Source organism: Papilio polytes, unplaced genomic scaffold (assembly GCF_000836215.1).
Source record: "Papilio polytes unplaced genomic scaffold, Ppol_1.0 DF820956.1, whole genome shotgun sequence".
NCBI lineage: Eukaryota > Metazoa > Arthropoda > Insecta > Lepidoptera > Papilionidae > Papilio > Papilio polytes.
The window spans coordinates 78,847-102,474 of NW_013528248.1; the positions used below are offsets into that span (position 1 = coordinate 78,847).

Consider the following 23,628-nt stretch of genomic DNA (forward strand, 5'->3'; position numbering starts at 1 on the left):
CATATTCCCGCGTGCATCTTCTTTCTACCACCTATCTTCCAAAGTCCCGTCCAAATCGAACCACCCGTTACAGTTTTGACAGCGCGGAATTAAAAAAAAAAGCAAGTACCCTATGTGTTCTTCCAGACTATCTCCTACATTTATACCAAATTTCATCGAGATCCGTTCAGCCGTTTATGCTACAAACTCTAACAAACATCCATCTAAACTTTCGCATTTATAATATTAGTAAGATAGTACATATAGACAGAAGATTACCAATGAATTACTTACGTAATGTTCCATATTCGCATAATAATATAAAAGCAGCATTAAGAGCTGCCCAGATAGATCTATTGGTAGCGGCGAATACCGCAGACTCTAGCGCGTTGTACTCCCGGAAGCGGTACGCGGGACCCAGCATTAAAATACCAACACACAGCGCCATTATTGTTATGAAAGTAATAATTGAATATTTCTGAAAAACAAACAGACACAATACATTTAACATCGCACTGTAGGGCTCGCCCCAGTAATACCACCACACAGAAGACAGCCGTGAAGTGGGACCAATTCCGTACAGTCTGATGAGTGTGGTGCCGGAGGCCTAATTTTACTCCCTTTCCCTTTTCACCCTTTCTTAAGAGGAAAGTATGAGAAGGAAAAGTGGATTTGACGATGCAAGAGACACATACAAATGGGAAAATAATCTTTTTAAGTTTGAAAAAAACAAGTCCAGTAATTTAGAAGCGTCGATGGCTCAGTGGCTCATGCACTTGACTTGTAATCTACAGGTCCTGAGTTCGAATCCCGCTGTACCAATGTGATGTTCGATTTTCATATGAACATAATTTAGCCGACGTTCTTACGGTGAAGGAAAACATCGTGATGAAATTCATAATTTGTAATATCGGCGAAGAAATTCAAAGAAACTTTTGGTAGACTCCGAGCCCTTCAGTCGGAAAGTATAGTGAGCTGGTGATGATGATGAATTTAGAAGAAAATAGGTAACAAACATACAAATAATAATATAGATAATACAAGAAATACAACTTTAAACTTACCATATTTATAATGTTTCTGTAATTAGACGGTTTGTAAATGGAGAGAATGTATCCAGCGACCACTCCCACGAAGTAGGGCGCCGCTCGCAGGTGACTGAAGCTGTATATCGCAGAATCTGTTATGTCTTTACGACTATTTGTTATTGTCCTGGAAAAAAAACAAATCGTTTATTACGCGATATTGAACCTTATATCGTTATAATATAGCTAGAAACGTGCTGTTAATCGTAAAAGACTAAAGAGAAGAGAGAGGAGGCATAGTTGATTTGAAACAATTGTAACCAACGCTATCTATCGATAGATCCTTAAAACTACATGTCAATATAATTGTGTTTAAATTAATTGCCAACAGATGTCATTAAATAATCTATACTAATATTATAAAGAGAAAAGATTTTTGTGAGTATTAAAATAGTTCAATAACTACTGGATAGATTTCAAATATTCTTTCACCATTAAAAAGCTAAATTACCGCTGAGTAACATAAGAGCTAAATTTGCTACTGTTATCAGTCTATACTTAATATTATAAAGAGGAAAGATTTGTATTTTGTATTTTTGTAAGTATTGAAATAACTCAAAAATTACTGGACCGATTTTAAATGATCTTTCAATTTTAGAAAGGTAATTTATCTGTGAGTAACATAGGTTAGATTGTTTAATTTCACGCGGGCGAAGTCGCTAGCAACAGTTAGTATTTAATGAAATACAAAAATAATGTTAATATTTAACAAAAGCTTAGTGTAATTTTGACAACTGATATAGTATCTTTTAGAGAGTGTATCATTAAACAAGATTTTGCCTCGTTTATATATTTTTTATGTCTTTGAGTGTCACATAAACGTGTCAAAGCTATAAATAGAACAAACAATATCATCATCCACTTGCCCTTATCCCTTATGGAGGGTCGGCACAGAATGTGCTGCTCTTCCATACATCTCTATCAGCCGTCATATCTGAATCCACTCCTTTCTTAAGCATATCTTCTTTCACACAATCCATCCATACTTTCTTCGGTCTCCCTCTTCCTTTGTAGCCATCCACATTCAATCTCAACACTTTCTGGTTTATGTCCCCATCATTTCGTCGCATAACATGTCTATACCACGCTAACCTTTTGCTTCTCAATTTCTCCACCATTGGCGCTACTTTTAAACTTCCACTAATGTACACATTCTTAACTTTATCCAATCTTGTCACACCACACATCCATCTTAACATACGCATCTCAGCCACATGCAATCTCCTTTCATCCGCAACTTTGGTGGCCCAACATTCAGATCCATACAATACGACAGGTCTTATGATGGACTTGTAGATCAAATAGAACAAACAAAATAAGAGACAAAAAAAAATTACTAAAATCTAGTCCTATGTCTGCGACTCTGAATGTGACCATAAAAAATACATATGCTTATTTTGTTTGTTCCACATTTTCTGTTACCTAACCATAATGTTTTGTTATCTCTATCAGTGCTGTATACCTATAATTCGATTTGTTACCATTCTTGTGTTTTATAATTCATTTTTTATGTGATTGTTCCCTAACTTATCTATTGGTGTACTTTTTAATAAACTAGCTGTTCCCGTGCGTTTTCATCCGCATGAAATTTTTTTACCATTTGTCAAACTATCAATTACAAATGTCAAAATGATGACAATCTTGCTTCCTTGTTGACAGCAATGGTGTCTTTCCCACATTAGGATTTTTATCCAAAATATTTACCCCCTAAGATTAATGGCTTTAAAATATATAGCCTAAAGCGTGATGCAAGTGTAGGGCTTTTTATTAAAATAATAATAATTCAAAAATAAGGTGTAATTGCTGACATGTTAGGCAACAAAGAAGTGTGTGTTTACGCTTTATTATAATAGTATAGATAAATACTTACTCGACATCGAATATAGTGATAGCCGGCAGTTTGTAGTAGTAGGTATATAGGGCGGGCAGCAGCAGCGCGGCGCCGGACACGAGCGCGCTCAGCCAGACTCCGCCGCGCTTGTTCTTCTGGTACAGCCAGTACAGCAGCGTGCAGGCCACCGCCATGTGGTAGTCGGCCGGGATGTACCATGTTATTTGCATGCACTGAAAATAACGGATTTTTTATCTATATCTTACTAATAAATGCGAAAGTTTAGATGGATGGAAGTTAGAGTTTGTAGCCTCAACGGCTGAACGGATTTCGATGACATTTGGTATAGACGTAGAACAGTCTAAAAGAAAGTATAAGCTACTCACTATTATTTTTTAAATTCTACGCGTACGGAGTCGCAGGCAAAGTTAGTTTATACTACATATCTGTCGCTCGTGACTTTGTCTGCGTATAATTAAAAAATAATGTACAAATATAGCATGTGTTACTCACATATAAAGTACCTTTCTAATGGTGAAAGAATTTTTCAAATTGGACCAGTAGTTATTGCGTGAATCAAATACATACAAAAATGCAAAAATACAAATATTATACAGTGGAAAGATTTGTATTTTTGTATGTATTAAAATAATTCAAAATCTACTGGTCCGAATTTAATAATTCTTTCACCGTTTTCTAACTACCTTTCTAGGTAATTTATCAATGAATATGATAGGCTATATTTATTAGTATTTTTTACTTTCACGCGGACGAAGTCACAAACAACAACTAGTAATCTACTAATATAATAACGCGTAAATACACACTACTTAGTTATATCAGTGGTCACGATATATTTTTGAATTACTCTTTTTAATAAGCCCCTACACTTCCAACATGCTTTAGGCTATACATTTTCACGCTATTGAACTTAGGTAGTAAGTAATTTGGAAAAAACCGCTCTTGGAAACATACTTACAATATGTTCCTTGTCGATGTAATTCCCGAGCATGAGCAAGCCAAACCACCAATTCTTCTCACAAGAGTCCAGCTCCACTTGTGCGTATTTCGACCACAGCGGCCCTCCGTACAGAGCCGGCGTCGCGGTCACAACGATAAGAATCATTACTATAAATACCCAAATTAACCTGAAATTGCACAAATAAATAAAATGTTAAATTATAGTAAGTACAGTTCACATCTTGTTTTATACTAGTTGATGGTCGCGACCTTGTCCGCGTGACATCAAATAATAATAAAAAATATATGTTGAGTGAAAACGTAGCTTTTTGATGGTGAAAGAATTTTCGAAATTGGTCCAGTAGTTTTTAAGTTATTTCAACATTTATAAAATTACAAATGTTTCCTTTATATAGATTAACTTTATAAATTTCTGTATAAAGAAGTAACTTTAGAAAGAACTGTGGATTTTGGTTGACTATCGTATGCTCGTGTGTTACGTCGTCGTTAAGAGCGCGTACACCTTTGACTAAAATATCGAACAACTGTTTAGTCTCGATTTGATTCCTATGAGCTTATATGAAGGTGCATTACTCGATGCTTAGTTGTGCTTAAACAGTTGGCAGCAAAACAATCGACAATCGCAAAACAGTTGCTTGATTGTTTCGTCTAAGGTGTGCGCGCGCTCTAAATGTATTAATTAAAAAAAATGTATATAGGAGCCATCGCCTTACAACTTATAAGTTAGTGACATAAGTTGGCATGTTGTCTAGAATACTCTAGTATCTCACGTGCCAAGCAGAATTTTAAGTTAAAAATTTATTTAAAGTCAAAACGCAACTCTGTATGTCCGCTTGCTAGTATTTATATCAACAACAAACAATAAAACAAGTAAGATTATTACATTCCGTAACTTTTGTCTCAATTTACATGATAAAGAAGACCTTGTATTCCTGACTACAAACAATCAAATATACACAAACTTATATATTTCATACCTGAAATATCGTTTTATGATCAATTTGATAGGACTGATCAATCTTCCAGTCTCCGGCTTAAAGCTTCTCATCAACAGAAGGCCAGACATCATGAAGTAAGTGTCCACGACAACACTGGAATGTGACAGGAAGCCAGCGTAGCGCTTGAAATCCTGGAAGATTTATTTCAATTTATAACAAGAGTACATAAGAAAAAGTAAAGTACGATAGAAGAAAATTGTTTGAGACAAAGGATCATTACTATCGCCATCTATTGTTAAATCCCCAAAATCATTAATATATTTACATCGATTGCCCGATAGATGTCACTAAATCATATTAAAATGTTTATTCATTTTGTGACACTGTTTAGTTTATTTTATAACAAAAGATGGTGATTATTATAATTTAGTAAAATGACATGAGATAGTACCTTTCTAAGATAGTACCGGTGAGAAAACCTCGTCAACATATTTTTTAAATGTTAATGAAAGATGTTCCTTAAGAGAGTGAATTCAAATAACGGCTGATATTGTAACTTTAACATCAAACTGATATTCATTTGCTTTTTTAAATATGTAAAATAGCAAACGATCGATCAAACGACCTGAATTCACAAAAAGAAAACACGACCGTTGTCCCCAGACATCCGCAATTGCAAATGCGTTGTCTACCCTCGACGGAGGAGACGCACATAAAGAAGATATCACTCCGCGTGTCCACCGTCAAATCCATTTTCCTTTCCCATCCTTCCTTACCAGAAATGAATGGAAAGGGAAAGTGACTGAAATTAGACACGGAAATACTCACGTCATTCATATCCAATCCATTGCCAGCAGTAGCCATGATATTGATAAACATGACGTGGAGGGTCACCACCAGGAAGGCGGTGAGGAATCGGATGCCGTGCATCACTCTGATCTCATCCTTGCTCACCGACATCAGCTCGCTTGCGTTCTTTCTAAGGTCAAATGCGCTGAAGATCTTCATAACTACCAAGTTATAAAGCGTTTTTCAATTCTCATGTGTAACTTAAAAGGGCTGAAGTCAAAACTGCTTAGAATATTACTTACCTATGCGATTTGTCTTAGAATCCTCATATTTCATTGTTATGAAAGTACAGACCGACGCTAGTATTATTAAAAATACCGCAGACAACCTGAAATTGTAAAAATATATCTATACTAATATTATAAAGGGGAAATTTTTAGCTCCCATTGACAGCAACACCAGTGGAAACGCTAATTATGTTTATTGATTGCATTAAATATGCCGGTAAATTCAATAGATTTCAAATATTCTTTGCTTATTTGAAATCTACGTTATCGCTAAGTATGCAATGACACAAACGGGACATCAGCGAGAATAAGAGCGCACACCTTTGATAAATCGCACAACGGTTGTGCGGTTGTCGATTATTTCACTGCAAACTGTTTGGTTGCACAACTAAAAATCGAGTTGTATACCTCCGTACAAGCTCATAGGAATACGAGACTAAACAGTTGTGCGGTAATTTATTTTCAGTTGTGTGCGCTCTAAGACAAGTCTTATTTATAACTAGCTTTCGCCTGCGACTCCGTCCGCTTTAAATGATGAAACCTGTGTATTCTTCCGGACTATCCTCTACATTTATACCAACTATCAACAATGTCCTTTCATCAATTTCGGCTACAAACTCTAACAAACATCCATCCTAAACATTCACACTTATAAGATTAGTAAAATTTGCACTCAGATGCATTACTTTAAGACCAAATAATACTTACATCAAAGAATACAATCCGGTGCTATTTCCTTGCGGAACTCTTGTCTGCTGACAGTGTAGAGACTTGATATCAGGGTAAGAATTGATCGTACTGATATGACTGTATGTATACAAAGTTCGTATGAACTTGTTTATTGATGCGGCTTCGCACACCGCTGGTATACATATCCCCCAGGACATGATATTGAATGTTGAACCGTATTCATTTCTTAACTGGAAATAAAATTATAATTGTCAAAATAACAAAATTAGAAAAGAATGATTCAAATTTTTAAAAACCCATCTAGACTTATAGTCGGTTTCCCATTTCCCTGTCGTATGTACCTTCAATGAAATTGCCTTCCGAACTAAGTAATTTGAGTTTTATTCTGTTAATATACATATCTGTTATACTAATATTATAAATGTGAAAGTTTAGATGGATGGATGTTTGTTAGAGTTTGTAGCCTAAACTGCTGAACGGATTTCGATGAAATTTGGTATAGATGTAGAGGATAGTCTAGAAGAACAAATAGGCTACTTACTTTTGTTTTTTTATTAGCACTCGAACGGAGTCGCGGGCGAAAGCTATTACTAATATAATAAAGCGTAAACACACACTACTTTATGGTGTAAGATCACAGTATATTTTTGAATAGTTCTCTCTTTAATAAAAAGCCCTACACTTACGACTTTAGGCTATTTTAACGCTATTAAACTTAGGGTGTAAATAAATTGGAAAAAACCCTTCATGTGGGAAAGGGAACATAAACCAAACATATCAAAGTATATATAGATTTACTAGCTGTTCCCGTGCGGCTTCATCCGTAGGAAATTATGAAAATTTTAATTTATTGTTTACATTTGTCATATTATCAATTTCTAATATCAAAATGACATGACATGATGACAACCTTGATGTTGGCAGCAACTTATGGTCTCTTTCCCACATTAGAGTTTCTATCCAAAATATTTACCCCCTAAGCTTAATGGTGTTAAAATATCTAGCGTAAAGCGTGAAGTAAGTGTAGGGCTTTTTATTAAAAAAAGAATTACTCAAAAATATGCTGTAATTGCTGACATGTTAGGCAACAAAGAAGTGTATGTTTACGCTTTATTATTATAGTATAGAAGTATAGATGAAGACAACTTTAACTTACATGAAAGTAACTTTCTGATTTATCATAAGGGCTAGTTTGTACATCACTCATTAGTTTGTCAGCATCAGCCAGTTTGAGATCAACTAGACAATATTGCGTAGGCATTGGGTCTTCAGCCCACACTCTTCGTAAGCACTGGTCGAAGTTACCGAAGTGATTGTGAGCGCCGTAAAACTGGCCGGAAGGTAACTGAACACTATCCCATACTGAAATATAAAAATTAACACGTTACGTGCTGTAATTTCGTATTAAAGTTGTAGGCATTGAGTGTGTTAATAAATTTTGAATTCGGAAAGTTTTCCTTTTCTTTCTTTTAAATTTTCTAATATTCTTTAGTTAAAAAACTAACCGAATTCTGAAAGAAATGGAATGAAAGTCAAAATTTCAATGGATTTTAATGCTTTTAAGGCGTCTTTTAAGACGCTGTAACATTTAAATGTAGTTTTAGTATCGGACATAACCTAAATATTTTTAACTTTAAACAAAATTCTTGATTACTTACTCCAAGTAGCCCATAATGTAGAATTTTGGACGTTTGTTAAAATCTTTATAATTTGATCATGACAAGGTTTCTCATTTTCATTCCATTCTTGGTTTAACAAATCTTCTTTTAAGACATCTAGAAATGTTGGATACTTCTTGATAGATGGTGTAATTATTGTTTTACTGCCTTCACTGTTTTCAATATTGCCACATTTGACAACACCTGAAATTATAATACCCACAACATTATAATAAAATACTTAAAAACAAAAATTTCGATTTAATTTATAAATAAAATTGTATCTTTTACAGATTTAACTACGCATTATTTGTATGTATAAGTCCACCAAAAAGCAAATACTTTTCTATATCAAGTTTAATTGTAAATATGAATTTTTAATAAGATAATGTAATCAACTAAAAATTCGAATGTGCAACTTTGCTAATTAATTTATGCAGGGTTGTGAAATTTTGCATTTTAGCTTTTCTGCAAAACTGTGAAAAGTTTATTTTACTATATGATATGAAAAAGAGAATAATTTCGTAAGTGATTGATTATTACTCTCTGTTACCAAGTAAGTACCCAATAGGGATGTTGAATATTTTCCATTTTATAGATTATTTTCGGCGAACATAAAGCCATGGATTAAATCAAAAAGATATTCTTACCTAAAAGTAAAAATATATGACTTCCAAACGTTCTTTTCTTCATTTTAAACACTTTATCGTTTTATCACTGTTACGTCAATCACTTTAGAATTTTTTGATCATGTCACTTTAATTTTGTGGTTTGATATAACCAAAAATTGAAAACTTTATAACATTCGTTATAAAAGTTGTATAGAACTATTGTTATTGAATTCTAAGAATCAACTAAGCAAAATTTGTAAAATATAATGTCTTTTACTAATACATGCTGACAGGGAAATTATCGACAATTTGTTTGATTAATGAGTTTTTTTGCTAACAGCAACAAATTTTATTTTAATTCGTTGTACACGACACGAAGTACTTCCTTTTCTGAAGTTATAAAAGAAACTTGCATATATTTAAATATACATAGGTTATGTAATTTTTAGTTATACTCCATAGTTTAGGAAAAGAAAAAACCTTGATCTTGCTAAACAATAGATGAACTTTTTTATGTTTATGTCACCGTAAAATTGTAGATATCATTATTATGATATTGCACTAGGATGTTAGAAAAGATGAATATTGGAATTGCTTTTTCTATATTATTTATGGGACAGAATTTTATAATACTATAACATTGTTTTTTTTTGTGAAGTTTGAGAGTAGCCCTAATGGTTGAGAAAATAAGGAGTAAAAGGTTAGCGTGGTATGGGCATGTTATGAGAAGGGATGAATCGCATGTAACAAGAGGACGTTAGTTATGAATGTGGAGGGGTACACGGGCAGAGGTAGACCTAGAAAGAGATGGATGGATTACGTGAAAGGTGACATGATTAAGAAGGGAGTGATGACTGAGATGACGGACGATAGAGTACTTTGGAGGACGAAAACCCGGTGCGCCGACCCTACGGGAGTAGGATAAGGCAGGGGAGATGATGATGAACAACATTGTTTTTTTATCATTCTAGTAATTGCGATAAGACAAGGAAGTTTTAATTTTAATATTCTTGTTAAAATCATTAGTGTTTTAGTGCTAATTAGGTACAGAGTTGTTAGATGTATATGATATCTATACTATTATAATAAAGCGTAAACACACACTTCTTTGTTGCCTAAAATGTCAGCAATTACAGCATATTTTTGAATTTAAAAGCCCTACACTTACGTTACGCTTTAGGCTATTTATTTGCACGCCATTAAACTTAGGTGGTAAATATTTTGGATAAAAACCATAATGTGAGAAAGAGACCATAAGTTGTTGCCAACATCAAGGAAGCAAGACTGTCAAGGTTTGTCATGTCATGTCATTTTGACATTTGCTATCGATAATTTGACAAATGTAAAACATAAAAAAATCATAATTTCATGCGGATGAAGTCGCACGGGAACAGCTAGTTTTTAATAAAAATATATGCAACTAATAGAATTTGACCGCCCTTATATTTAGTCGTGAAATATAACGGGGATTGATAACTTCACACCTGTGTTTTAAACTAGTAGTCACCTGCGATTCTGTCCGCGTTTAAAAAATCTTAAGTAGCCTATGTCAACCGACGACATTTGTTAAAGCGTTCTAAAAATACGTATGTCATCAATCCATCTTAACTTTCGCATTAATGTTAGTAAGATTGTTGTTACATTGTAACATTTGAATTGTTTTTTTCTATTTGAAAAGTTTTTTTAAAACGAATACGTCAATCGAAAGTTGTACAAAAGAGTTTTTGCTCAATGACGAATGTTCAGGATTTTTTTAAATTTTTCCTCAACTTGACTGGAATGAATTTCCTCAATACATTTAAATATTTACAATAGACGAGGTAAGTCATCTATACTTCTATACTATCTATACTTTTATATCTATATATCTATATCTATACTGATACAATAAAGTGTAAACACACACTTCTTTGTTACCTAAGATGTCAGCAATCACAGCATATTTTTGAATAATTCTTTCTTAAATAAAAAGCCCTACACTTACGTCACGCTTTACGCTATATATATTTACGCTGTTAAACTTAGGGGATAAATAAATTGGAAAACACCTTCATGTGGGAAAGGGATCATAAACTACAAGCTACATTAGGAAATAAGGTTGCCATGGTTTGTCATCATGTCATTTTGACATTTGCAACTGATTGTTTGACACATGTAAACAATAAAATTAAAATTTTCATAATTTCATGCGGATGAAGTCGCACGGGAACAGCTAGTCATTAGATAATCAACCCTCTAATTGTAATTAATAGGTGTTGTAGATAATTACCTAGTACCGTCACAGCCATGTTCTGCTTTAATAAAATATAGTCTTCTTTACCTCTTATGTTTTCTTCCAATTTGTACGGAATAACCTTACCAATAACACCGTTTTTCCATGTATCAACACTCCCCCTGTTGGCCATTACCAATATGGCCGTCGTATAGCCCAGTTCAATACAACAATTTTATTTCCGACATCTGATTACTGTCCGATTATTTCTTACATTTTAAAATTATGAGACAAATATTTAAATAAAGCGTTCGATCATGAATACAAAGTTTACATTTTTATAAATAAAGATAAATGGTATTGATTTATAGCACAGACTAAATAACCTTTAAGAAATACAGAATACATCAAAATTAAAAAGCTAAAAAAGGCACCTGTAATTATCAAGATCTGACTTTAGATATGTTTGTATCGTGAATAGATACCAAGTCTTAATTACAATGTATTGTATAATCTTTTGTAATAAACCTTGAATATTAATTATTCTGTACTATCAGTTAACAGTTACACATTTTAACAGTGGTGGAGCCCGCTTTAACATCTTCGCACGAATAGGTCAGTTCGCCCGGTGTAATACCACGACCACACAGAAAACAGGCGTGAAGTGTAAACAATTCTGCGTTTCGTCTGATGAGTGTGGTGCCGGAGGCCAAAATTTAGTCCCTTGCCCTTTCCACCATTTTCTTAAGAGGAAAGGATGAGAAGGAAAAGTGAAATATAAAATCCGATATTTCCATCACATATTTTACACGTTCGAATGTTATCAGACAATTCACAATTAGGTGGGACAGGCCCTTAGTCCTATCTAGCCAGTAAATCATTGTTTTCAGAGCAAATATGTACACTTTGAGGTTATATTTCACAGAGATTATAAAACGTTTTTGGACAGCCATTTGGCAGTGGAAACTGACGGTAACCAATAGAAGAATGGCACATTAAGAAGCTAGAAGTATTATAGTAACCATATAGGAATCGCATAAGCACGCGCACACGTATAACTAAACTATCGCACAACTGTTTTGTCTCGCTTTGATTCCTCTGTGCTTATAGTGCGCATATAACTCGATTTTTAGTTGTGCAACTAAACAGTAAACCGCAAACCAATCGACAATCGTACAACAGTTAAAGTTTTACGCACGCTATTAGTAGCTGTTTTTGGCAAACATAATGGTCCCATACAATTGCAACACATAAGTTAGTTTGAATTTGATTTTGACTTAAGCAACACAATGAGATTAAATCAAAGTTTAATAAAATTGATAATAAGACTTTTGGTCTTATTAATTATGTTAGTTGTGTTGTTTATAATTGCTTCAGTGTTATATAGTGTACGATATTGGCCTGATTTGTATAGATATGTGAACGCAAACATAACTATAACAAGAATATCGAAGATATCTGAACTTAACTTGACTTATTTTGAAGAAATAACAACCGAAGATTTTCAATCGACATACGTTTATGATTACACTCTATCACCGATAGATGGCGTTGATCAAGAATTTGATTATTTCGATTCCCCTAAAATAAATAAACGGGAAATTCCAATCGTTAACGATTACAACGAGCTGCCGAAAGTAAATGTAATTGATTATACGTTTATTATAGATGAAACAACGGCTATAAATCATTTTAAAAATACAAATGAAGAATCCGACAAGTATCGATTAGACAAGAAAGATGTGGCATTATCAAATGGACATATTAAACGAAGGACAAACCAATGTCAGGTACTGTTGTTAAATTCAATAATAAATTATATCTTTGAATTAATAATTACATTTTATATTATTATATTGTCGATATAAAATGACCTTCAATGAGTTAAATAAAATCTGTTGCCGTAAATAGAATTGAATACTAAAACGTGATCATGTATGGGTTAGAGTCCTTCAAGAAGAGTTTTCCTCCTACTTAAAACTGGCATCTGCAATTCCTTTGTTAATAGGCGTTGGCAACTCGGCTGTAGCTATAATTATTATTGCTCGCGACTACACCTGCGTGAATTAAAAAGATAATAAAAAATATAGCCTATGTTACTCACTGATAACGTAGCTTTTTAATAGTGAAAGAATGTAAAGTCTGAAAGAACAAATGGGTTATTTTTTCCATGCGGACGTAATCGCGGGCACCAGCTAGTTACAAATAATTACAGGATATGTTTAAATACATTGTTAAGTTGTAAGTATGCATATTGTTTTATTAAACAATATAAAATATTTCTTAGTTGTTTACAAGTAAATGGTTTACATTCATATAAAACTTGAGTACGTTTTTTTGTTGTGAATCTATACATATAATAAAAATGGAATGTCTGTCTGTAATATCAAAAGAAAAATTCCACATTTCGTTAAGTAGATTTATTTGGGTTGCTGATAGCTAAAATGGCATTTATTTTGTTTGTTTGTATGTCTGTCCGCAAGCCGCGTTTGTTATGGGTAATCTTCGAAACAGCTACACCGATTTCGATGGACTTTCACTGAAGGATAACTGACATAGAGGGGCATATTATAGGCTCCTTTTTTTAACAAAAGTATATACCCCATGTGTTCTTCCAGACTATCCTCTACATCTGTGCTAAATTACATCGAGGTCGGTTGAGCAGTTTATGCTACAAACTCCAACAAACATTCATCTAAACTTTCGCATTTATAATATTAGCAAGATTGCGTGGACGAAGTCGCGGGCAACAGCTATTATATACGCATATTTCTCGACATCAGAACATCACGAACTCTTCAAGGTAACGTCTACAAGAACAATCAGTGATATCATCACAATACGTACAGATTTAAACGAATGTGAAGCATTCAGTGAACGTAGCCATGTTTTTACTAAACATTAAAGCGTTGCTTGATTGTAGCGTAACGATCCAGTCAGTTAAGTACAGCGTACGTGATTCGTCTTTCATTTAATTACATTTATATTTAATAATAGTCTAGTGAATAATGAAGTTACAAAGTTTCCTTGTTATCTCATGCGTGTGGCAATCGATGGCGATGCAGAACGAATGCCGCGAACATTACAAGTGTTTGAGTGATTTTTTAAAAGAATTCATAGCTAGTTATCATAAATTTGATATCGTAGTTAAAGAAACGAAATACAACGATAATAAAGCACCGAAAACTTTGACGAAAACTATAGAAATCTCATCTAATAATATTAATAATTTTATAAGACAGTTACTGACTTTATTTAATTTGGAAGTCGAGGATCAATTTGTTGGCAGTGCTGGTCATTTGAGAAAAGACAATCGAGTTACGATACATGTATCTGAAATCGCGACAGAAAGTTACGATTATAAAAAAGATATAGAGGCGGTAACTAGTATACAAAGTCTAGTAAAGCATACGAATGAAAATAAACGTACTAAAAACAGACATAATAAACATAAACCAGAAAGTAAGATACGTACAAACACAACTGGTGATGAAATCGATGATTATTACGATGATCATACGAATTCAAGTGATTACCCAGCTGTAGATTATATAGATTTCTATAAAGATACGACTAACGAACCGATCAAAATACTCGACATGCCAATTGAAAAGGCTTATTTGAAAAAGTCAAAAGACGCATATAAAATGGATTCCAAACTATGTGTAAGTTATAGTTAATAATCTTAATCGCCTGTCCCACTACTGGCTGGTAGTTACAGATAGTTTAAAAACGTCACTGTCAGATTGAGTACCAAAATCCGATATATTTTACACGTTGGGTTATCAGACAATTTAAAATTTGGTGGGACATACCCTAAATATTTTATAACCTTCAAATTTTATGGATCCTTTAGAAAAGATTTATAACTAATTGATGCAAAAAATATGTAACTCGCTGATAACGTAGTTTTTTAAAAGGTAAAGAATTTTCGCGATAAGCCCAGTAGTTTTTGAGTTATTTCAATAGATATAAAATACAGAAATACAAATCTTTCCTCTTTATAATTTTAGTATATATACAGTAATCTTCAAAATTGTTGGTAGGATAAATCTGAATTTTTTTTATTTATTATTAACACATAACTATCAATCTTTTTAAAAATCAGCAACTCAATGAACAAATCCATGGTTAGGATATTAAATTCAATAGTTTTTGTTAACCAAACAAACCATACTAATATTATAAATGCAGCATGAAAGTTTTGATGGATGGATGTTTGTTAGAGTTTGTAGCCTAAACGGCTGAACGGAATTCGACGAAATTTGGTATGGATGTAGAGGATAGTCCGGAAGAACACTAGGCTACTCACATTTTTAATTCCACGCGAATGGTGTCGCGAGCGAAAGCTATTGAATATTAAAAATATTATAAATAAAGTATTAAATATAAATCATCATCATCATCTCCCCTGAATTATCCTTCTCCCGTAGGGTCGGCGCACCGGGTTTTTGTCCTCCACATAACTCTATCATCCGTCATCTCAGTCATCACTCCCTTCTTGACCATGTCACCTTTCACGCAATCCATCCATTTCTTTCTATGTCTACCTCTACCGGTGTACCTCGACATTCATAACTAACGTCCGTCTTGTTACATGCGATTCATCCCTTCTCATAACATGTCCATACCACTCTAACCTTTTAAAGTAATGATTATAAATATAAGATTAAAACAAATTAAAACTCTTTAATATATTCTTAATTAATTAGAACAATTTATTTCAAACATCTACGTTCCACGGAAATGCTTGATCTACGAGAATTCAAGGTAAGGCAATTATTTGTTTGCATGCATTCTTCCTAACCGGAAGTCAACGTGTTTATGAATTACGTATTCTCATAATTATAACGACAAAAAAACTAGTGATTCATTTCAAACAAAGAGATTAACTTTGGAATAGGAACTTATGTTTGTTACGTATATAGCTTAAAGGATCTCGTTCTTTATCACAAACTAACTGTTGCTCGCGACTTCGCCCGCGACAATTTAAAAAATACAGCCTATGTTACAAATAAATTACCTTTCTAATGGTGAAAGAATTTTAAAAATAAGCAGAGTAGATTTTGATTTATTTCAATACATGCAAATCTTTCCTCTTTATAATATTAGTAAAAAAAAAAACTGGAAAAACACATCTAATAACCAAAATTTTTTAAAATCTCTTGCTTACGAAGTCGCGTGCAAAAACTAGTTATAAACCTATTGAGTTACCAATGTTTAGTAATAGGCAATAGATGACACGCATATTTCAAAACAAACAGACGAAATGTTTATATGAGTAATGTTTATTTAAAACAAATGCGTTGTTTTATTACGAGTGATGCATTTTATGTTAATATTCTGATTTTATTAATTTTACAAGAAATCATACTTCATACTCAGAGCTTGTCCCACCACTGATTGATAGACTTAGCTTAAAAATGCCATCACCGTCAGATAAGGGAACAAAATGCCATATTTTCGTCATATTTTACACGTTAGATTGTTATAAGACAATTTACAATTTGGTGGGACAGGCCCATATTGTAAATGTGAAAGTTTAGATCGATAGATGTTTGTTAGAATTTGTAACCTAAACGACTAAACGGATTTCGATGTTTGGTATAGATGTAGAGAATAGTCTGGAAGAACACATAAACTACACACTGTTGTTTTTTTAATTCCACGCAGACTGAAATTTTAAATAAATAAGTTCTTATTGGAATATTAAAGCGATATAAAAAAATCTCATTCCTATATTTTTTCATAAAAATATCTCTGAAACTAACTGTACTCGTATTTTCATTTTGAACCGCTGAATTTGTAAAAAAACAACGGTGAGTTATTGTTAAAATAAATTGCTTTTAACTGAAAATAATTTGGTTGCAACCAACATTTTTGTTTACTTGTGAAAATCCTGAAATAAACTGCAGAGATTTATTCCGCTTATCGGTATTCATGGTTGCTAAATGTATAGACAAGTATTTATAGAATCTATATATCTATATAAAAAAAGACTAGTGTGCGTACCTCCATATCAGCTCATAGGAATCAATGCGCGACTAAACAGTTGTGGGATAGTTTAGTCAAAGGTGTGGGCAAGCTAGAGCGAGCAAACCTTTTAAAAGGGAAAAAGGATTTTTAGTTGTGCAACTAAACATATGAATTGGCTGCGAAACAATCGACAATCGTACTACAGTTGTGCGATAATTTAGTCAAAGGTGTGCGCCCGCTCTTAATGTTCTATCCATCTTTCTTTCATTTAACCAGAGTAACTACAGACGGCTTTGAAAAATCTTGGACCAACTTTAGTCCCTTTTCCTTCCCACTCTTTTTCTTATAAAAAAAAGGATGGGAAGGAAAAGGGACTATGTGCAGTCGTTTCGCCGTTTTAGCGGTTTCAGGTGGCAGCTTGCTCGTTTGCCACCTAATAATGTAAATAAAAAAATTGGCTTTCATTAATTTTATTTTGTTTTTAAAACTATAATGTTTGTTTCCAGCAAAGCGACCAGTGTAACTTCAATTTCACCAACGATATCAGAAGTACGGTGTTCCCATGGATTGCTACAATATTCTTGAAGAATGGGACAAGTGACCAGTTCGATTATTACTGCGATGGAGTAATGCTTAACGAAAAGACCATACTTACATGTGAGTACCTATACTTCTATACTAATATAATAAAGCGTAAACACACACTTAGTTACGTAGGGTGTCAACAAATACAGCATATTTTTGAATAACTATTTTATTCATAAAAAGCCCCACACTTAGGACATGCTTAAGGCTGTATATTTTCACACTATTGAACTTAGGGAGTAAATAATTTGGGAAAAACATGCGGGTAAGGGACAAAAACTACAAGCTGACAACATAAATGAAGCAAGGTTGTCATGGTAACGGTAATTGTTATCCAATATAAAAAATCGTCCTTGTCATTTGTTCATTTGAATTTTGACATTTGCAATTGAAATTTGACAAATGTAAACAATAAAATAAAGTTTATGTGGATGCCCCATGGGAACAGTTTGTTTAACAATTAACAGCGACACACATAAGCACAGAAACTAAATTATTATTTAATAACAAAGCTATTGGTGAAAGAATTTTTAAAATTTCGTTTTAAAAATTCAGACTTAATGTAATTACTAAAACTAGATGGCGCTGTTCTCAATCTTCATACTAAATAGTTTAATTTTATTTTGAATACAGAAATCTTTATTTAAAACTAAATTGAAAAACAATAATATAATGTTATTGCGTATAAATATACTTAAATAAGTTATATTTTAACATTTCCAGCCGCTCAATGCGTGAACATCAATGGTACGACAGTAAACGCGGATCACGTGATTATTATATTAGGCAAGAGATCTTTACTGATGATGGGTGATAAAGAAAAAGTTCTTAAGGTAACATCATTAATTTAAACTTTAATATTACGAGTCATCATCATCATCATGATCCTCCCTAGCTACTCCCGTAGGGTCGGCGCAACAGTCTTTTGTCCTCCAAATAACTCTATCATACGTCTTCTCAGTTATCACTCCCTTTTAGATCATGTCACCTTTCACGCACGACTATAAAATATTTGTAGGCTTACTCTATGCCCATGGCGAACACCGAGCACTGCTAGGGCGGCCATTTTGACATTTGAGTTGTAATGGAGTACGTACGTACGCAACCATGTGTTCGGTGGACGTCAATTTAATATCTTAATCGAAACATATCGTTACGATCTATAATTATTTAGTGGAAATATGAATTGTGATATTGAGGATTACGACTACACCAACTATCAAGACAACTATTTTGTTGAAATACCTAAGTACCACGCCTACAAGAAAATGTCATAAATCACCCAATATTACCTGATGTTAGTCGAAAGACTTCATATTTAATTATTTTTTCAATATTTGTGGTACAAGCAGGATAAAGTACAGATTTATTGTAAAAGAGGATATGCTTAGGAAATTCAGATATAGCAGCTGATAGAGATGTATGTCAGACTAGCTGTTGATCGTGTCTTCGCCCGCGTGATATCAAAAACAAATAAAAATAGCCTATGTCACTCACAGATAAATTACCTTTCTAACGGTGAAAGAATTATTAAAATCGGCTCAGTAGTTTTTGAGTTATTTCAATACATACAAAAATGAAAATTTTTCCTCTTTATAATATTGCTATAGATATATGTAGATTACGTACTGTGTAAGGACAGCTTAGTGATTTATAATTTTTTGTGGTAGTTATTATCTGACCTATCTCTTTAAATTGTAGTAATTTTGATTACCTTATTAGATGTGACTTAATATCAAATATCAATATCGTAAATATCAGATGTGTAATATTCTGTTACATGAATTAAATAAATTATTATTATATTATTATTATTATATTAAATGTTAATTGGTAATTACTACCAGTTTTGTGTGCGGTTTTAGATTGGCAAACTTAAATGTATCCAAACCATTTAAGTATCTAGAAGTAATGTTACTTCTTACTAATATTATAACTAGATGCGAAAGTTTCGATGGATGGATGTTTGTTAGCGTTTGTAGCCTAAACTGCTGAACGGATCTCGATGAAATTTGGCATAAATGTAGAGGATAGTCTGGAAGAACACATAGGCTACTTACTTTTGTTTTTTTTTAACTCCACGCGGACGGAGTCGCGGGCCAAAGCTAGTATAACTAATAAAGGTCTTCTCATTTGACAGATAGTTCAAATTAAAGTACATCCAGAATTCAAAAGGAACGGCAAAGAAGCTGAAAATGATATCGCACTTTTAGAATTGGAACATCGCGTTGAATACGACAGCGCGGTGATGCCGGCTTGTTTATTGACCGAGGATAGATTGGAAGATTTTATTGAAGAAAATTTAGACATCGTTGTAAGTAATTTATTTGATTACATAAATCTAATATCTGTTAATTCTCTTGTTTCATACGAAATACGTGTGTATGATTTTGTAAGGGAAATCCTTGGTTTCTTAACAGTCCAAGTCAAGGCAACACTGGCTGATAATGTGGTGTGCAATAAATAAATTCTTATTTTTATTGATGAACCATTCAGGTAAATCTGATTGCACATGTCTGGCGTATGTTTAACTGAAAAGGGTTCAATAAGTAACAAGTAATACCATCTCCGTTACCTTATCCTACTCCCGTAGGGTCGTCGCAACGGGTTCTCGTCCTCTAGATAACTCTATCCGTCATCTCAGTCACTTCCTTGATCATGTCACCTTTCAATCCATCTCTATCTACGTTGACCTCTACCCATTGGTGTACTCACCACACTCATAAGTAACATAACTAATAAAAATTTAAATACTAATTATTGAAACAATCGATTTCAGACAACGGGCTGGGCTATAAGTGGAGAACTATCAGTTGTACCATTCGATAAACAGAAAAGCAAAGATTGTGACAGTGACGCACATTCTGAGAATATATTTTGTGCCAATTATAATAATGGTAAGTATCTTACTAATATTATAAATGCGATAGTTTACTGCTGAGCTCTCGATGAATGTCATAGATGTACAGAATAGTTTAGAAACACACATAGACTTTTTTTTTTATAACATAAGGTGGTAAACAAGCAATCGGCCACCTGAATCCCCCAAAATGGCGAAGCGACTGCTGCCCAGACATCCACAGTTGCAGATGCGTTGCCTACCCTTATTCGACCGAGGAGGAGAAGCATATAAAGTGGATATTTCCCCTTTCTATGCAACTCCTTCACCGTCAAATCCACTTTTCCTTCCCATCCTCTCCTTAAAAGAAAAGGGTGGCAAGAGAAAGGGACTCAAATTAGGCTTTAAATTACCTTATAGTGGGGACGTATAGTGAGCTGGTGATGATGATGTGAATAATTTAAACTAATGATTGAGTGAGAAGACCATTTTATAATATATATATAATCTGGATAAGAAAATAAATATTGTTTTAAGTAACTATTTATTTAATTTCAGATGTAACTGTATGCCCAAGTTACGGGAGTCTCTTCGTTACGAGATCACCTGAAGACACTTGGTGCGTCCGCGGATTGAGAACTGGTGATCCCAGTAAGAAAGGTTTTTGTTATAACAATGGAGTTTTCTACACAGATCTGCTTCAGTACATGAACTGGATTCAAACGCAACAATAAAAGCGACAGATTATTAAGTTATTTTATTATTCACATACATTCGTGGAAATTTGCGATGTTCCACTTCAGGGAAAATGCCTTGTTTACCTAACGAAACAGACTCCGTCTCTTAAAAATAACTAATTAGGTCTTAGTTAACCTGCACTGCCTTATTTTAGTTTCTTTCCCTTTCCACCCTTTTCTTCAGAATAAAGGATGGGAAAGAAAGGTGGATTGGACGGTGGAGGAGACGCATAGGAAGGGGAAATGTCCTCTTTATGTGCGTCTCCTCCGTCAATGAAAGGTAGGCGACGCATCTGCAATTGCGGATGTTTATGGGCAGCGGTCACTTTCCATTTCGATAGATTCAGGTGGCCGCTTGCTCGTTTGCCACATTATGTTATAAAAAAAATAGATAGCAGTGAGTTCAAACGAAGGAATAATACTAAAAATAAATTAGTCGACTTTTTTTGGTACAGACACATTTATAAGCTGCGTTGTATTGATTTTTGTTTTTAAGATGGAACACCGCAAGTTTCCCCGATTGTACCAGTGTAAATAATTATCTAGATTATTATCTAAATTACAACTCTTTTTCGTTTAGTTTAACGTTAATTTTTTAATTAAATCGATTTTTTATATAAACGGAAGTTTTATTTTTGCTGTAGTGCTTAGCGTATTTAAATCAAACTAAATTTACATAATAAACAATTATTAAAAGAAATAATAATAATAAAAATGATCACATCAGTGTTGGTTTTCCCCTTTTGTAATAAAAATGAATGATTAACATGACCTTGAACTTCGAAGATAATTTATTCGTCAGCTTTGATAGTTTTCGAATGAAATAAATCCTTTACAAATCTCCAAGGTCGTTAATGTAGTCAAGGTCAATCGTCGTCGTCGTCAACGCCATCTATTGTTGCATTGTTACAATACTATGATTAATGATTGTACAGCTTATCTATACAAATATTATAAAGAGGAAAGATTTGTATTTTTGTATGTATTAAAATAACTCAAAAACTACTGGTCCTATTTCAAAAATTCTTACACCATTAAAAAGCGACGTTATTAGTGAGTAACAGTAAATAAATAATTTATTATTTTTATCATTTCACGTGGACATAGTCGCTAGCAATAGCTAGTAAAAGTTATATGTCGATTACTCGTGAATTGGCAACCAATGTCAATTGTTAAATTGTAAACACACGAGTCACGATTTCTTTGAGACATTGAGTTGCAATCACGTGTTTGAAGTCAGTGCTTTAAAACATTTGTCAAAAGAAATATAAGGACAAAATATCCGAGTCGATTGTCGATTGTTTCGCAGCCAATTCAACTTTTTACAACTAAAAATTGAGTAGTGTCCAACTTTAATAAGCGCATAGGAATCAAAGCGAGAGTATTTAGCCAAAAGTGGGCGCTCTAAGGCTTTTTACGTTTTTTAAAACCTTTTACAAAAGTGAAACTGAGTAATTGAATTATAGTATACATTTTAAGTAAGGATTTCTACAAATACACGCAACATAACACGCTGATAGTTTATATCACGCTAAGTGTGCCATCAATCATTTCGCATCGAAACAGCTACAAATTGAAGAAAATGGATGCGGCATAAAACCACTTCGTGTATCGAAGCGAATGTTTGGCGTACTAGGTAAATGGCGGCACAAGAGCGCAATCTTTGTGTTAACTGTTTAGTCTCGTATTCCTAAGAGCTTATATGAAGGTTACACTACTCGATTTTTAGTTGTAAACAGTTGAATTCGCTGCGAAACAATCGACAATCGCAAAACAGTTATGCTATAGTCAAAGGTTTGCGCCCGCATTTAGTAGCCGCTTTATATATCCCCACTGAGGGGTTTCGAGCCTAAGCAAGTTAGCAAACATAGTCAAGAAAGCAGGTCCAGTGCGAGTTTATTATGTCAAATTAAATCTCATTAGGATTTTTTTTACCTTAGTTCCGTTTTAAGTACGTTTTGATGAGAGAAGGGATGCATAAATAGGGGAATATCATGTTTGTCTGCCTTCAATTGTCTTTTTAAGGTAGACAACGCATTTGTACGAGTAATTGGGCAATAATCCATCTGGCTTTATAAGCAAATCTAGGTTTCTACGTGCTCGCTTGCCAATCTAACTAATATTATATATGCGAAAGTTTAGATGGATAGATGGATGTTTGTTAGAGTTTGTAGCTTAAACGGATGTCCGGATTTCGATAAAATTTGTCGTAGGTTTAGAGGACAGTCTGGAAGAATACATAGGCTACTTACTTTTATTTTATTTAATTCCACGCAGATGGAGTCGCAGGCGAAAGCTAGTTTATACTAAAAGGAATTGATCATTGTTACATCTAGACTAAAATACTTATTTACGAGATTTGTTATTTATTTATTTATTCATTAAATACATGTAATAATTATGTCATTTTATCAAACATTCACAAGAACA

General features: G+C 33.5%; 3 protein-coding genes across 4 annotated transcripts in view; 1 reads left to right on the forward strand and 2 right to left on the reverse strand.

The window, feature by feature from the left end:
* Window positions 1-1,066, reverse strand: part of LOC106109939 — a 4,103-nt gene extending 3,037 nt beyond the window's left edge. Inside the window, exons 1-2 of the mRNA XM_013291596.1 lie at window positions 1,044-1,066; window positions 274-457 (exon numbers count right to left, since the gene is read on the reverse strand). Coding sequence (XP_013147050.1) covers window positions 274-457; window positions 1,044-1,046 — 187 coding nt within the window. The 5' untranslated portion in view covers window positions 1,047-1,066. The remainder of the gene's footprint in view (window positions 1-273; window positions 458-1,043) is intronic.
* A 1,864-nt stretch (window positions 1,067-2,930) lies between these two features.
* On the reverse strand, window positions 2,931-5,991 carry LOC106109940. Its single transcript, XM_013291597.1, has 5 exons — window positions 5,906-5,991; window positions 5,643-5,824; window positions 4,854-5,005; window positions 3,875-4,043; window positions 2,931-3,128 (listed from the first exon to the last, which is right to left on the reverse strand). The coding sequence occupies exons 1-5, from the start codon at window positions 5,937-5,939 to the stop codon at window positions 2,931-2,933; spliced, it is 735 nt and encodes a 244-aa protein (XP_013147051.1). The 5' UTR covers window positions 5,940-5,991.
* Window positions 5,992-12,367: 6,376 nt separating this feature from the next.
* On the forward strand, window positions 12,368-21,426 carry LOC106109992 (serine protease gd-like). Of its 2 annotated transcripts, none has more exons than XM_013291663.1 (6): window positions 12,368-12,851; window positions 17,544-17,694; window positions 18,346-18,455; window positions 19,763-19,936; window positions 20,402-20,519; window positions 21,020-21,426. In XM_013291663.1, the coding sequence occupies exons 1-6, from the start codon at window positions 12,408-12,410 to the stop codon at window positions 21,193-21,195; spliced, it is 1,173 nt and encodes a 390-aa protein (XP_013147117.1). In that variant the 5' UTR covers window positions 12,368-12,407; the 3' UTR covers window positions 21,196-21,426. The 2 variants fall into 2 exon arrangements, with proteins under 2 accessions (XP_013147117.1, XP_013147116.1); XM_013291662.1 differs by lacking the exon at window positions 12,368-12,851 and adding an exon at window positions 13,832-14,726.
* Window positions 21,427-23,628: the final 2,202 nt, after the last annotated feature.

Excerpts from the sequence above, each read along its gene's own strand:
- LOC106109940 (XM_013291597.1), bottom strand. The coding sequence starts at position 5,939 with ATGAAATATGAGGATTCTAAGACAAATCGCATAG. Across the intron at positions 4,044-4,853 it reads ATCATAAAACGATATTTCAG|GTTAATTTGGGTATTTATAG; the intron begins GTATGAAATATA and ends GTGCAATTTCAG. Across the intron at positions 3,129-3,874 it reads ACATCGACAAGGAACATATT|TGCATGCAAATAACATGGTA; the intron begins GTAAGTATGTTT and ends CGTTATTTTCAG.
- LOC106109992 (XM_013291662.1), top strand. The coding sequence starts at position 14,070 with ATGAAGTTACAAAGTTTCCTTGTTATCTCATGCGTGTGGCAATCGATG. Across the intron at positions 18,456-19,762 it reads ATAAAGAAAAAGTTCTTAAG|ATAGTTCAAATTAAAGTACA; the intron begins GTAACATCATTA and ends CTCATTTGACAG. Across the intron at positions 19,937-20,401 it reads AAGAAAATTTAGACATCGTT|ACAACGGGCTGGGCTATAAG; the intron begins GTAAGTAATTTA and ends AATCGATTTCAG.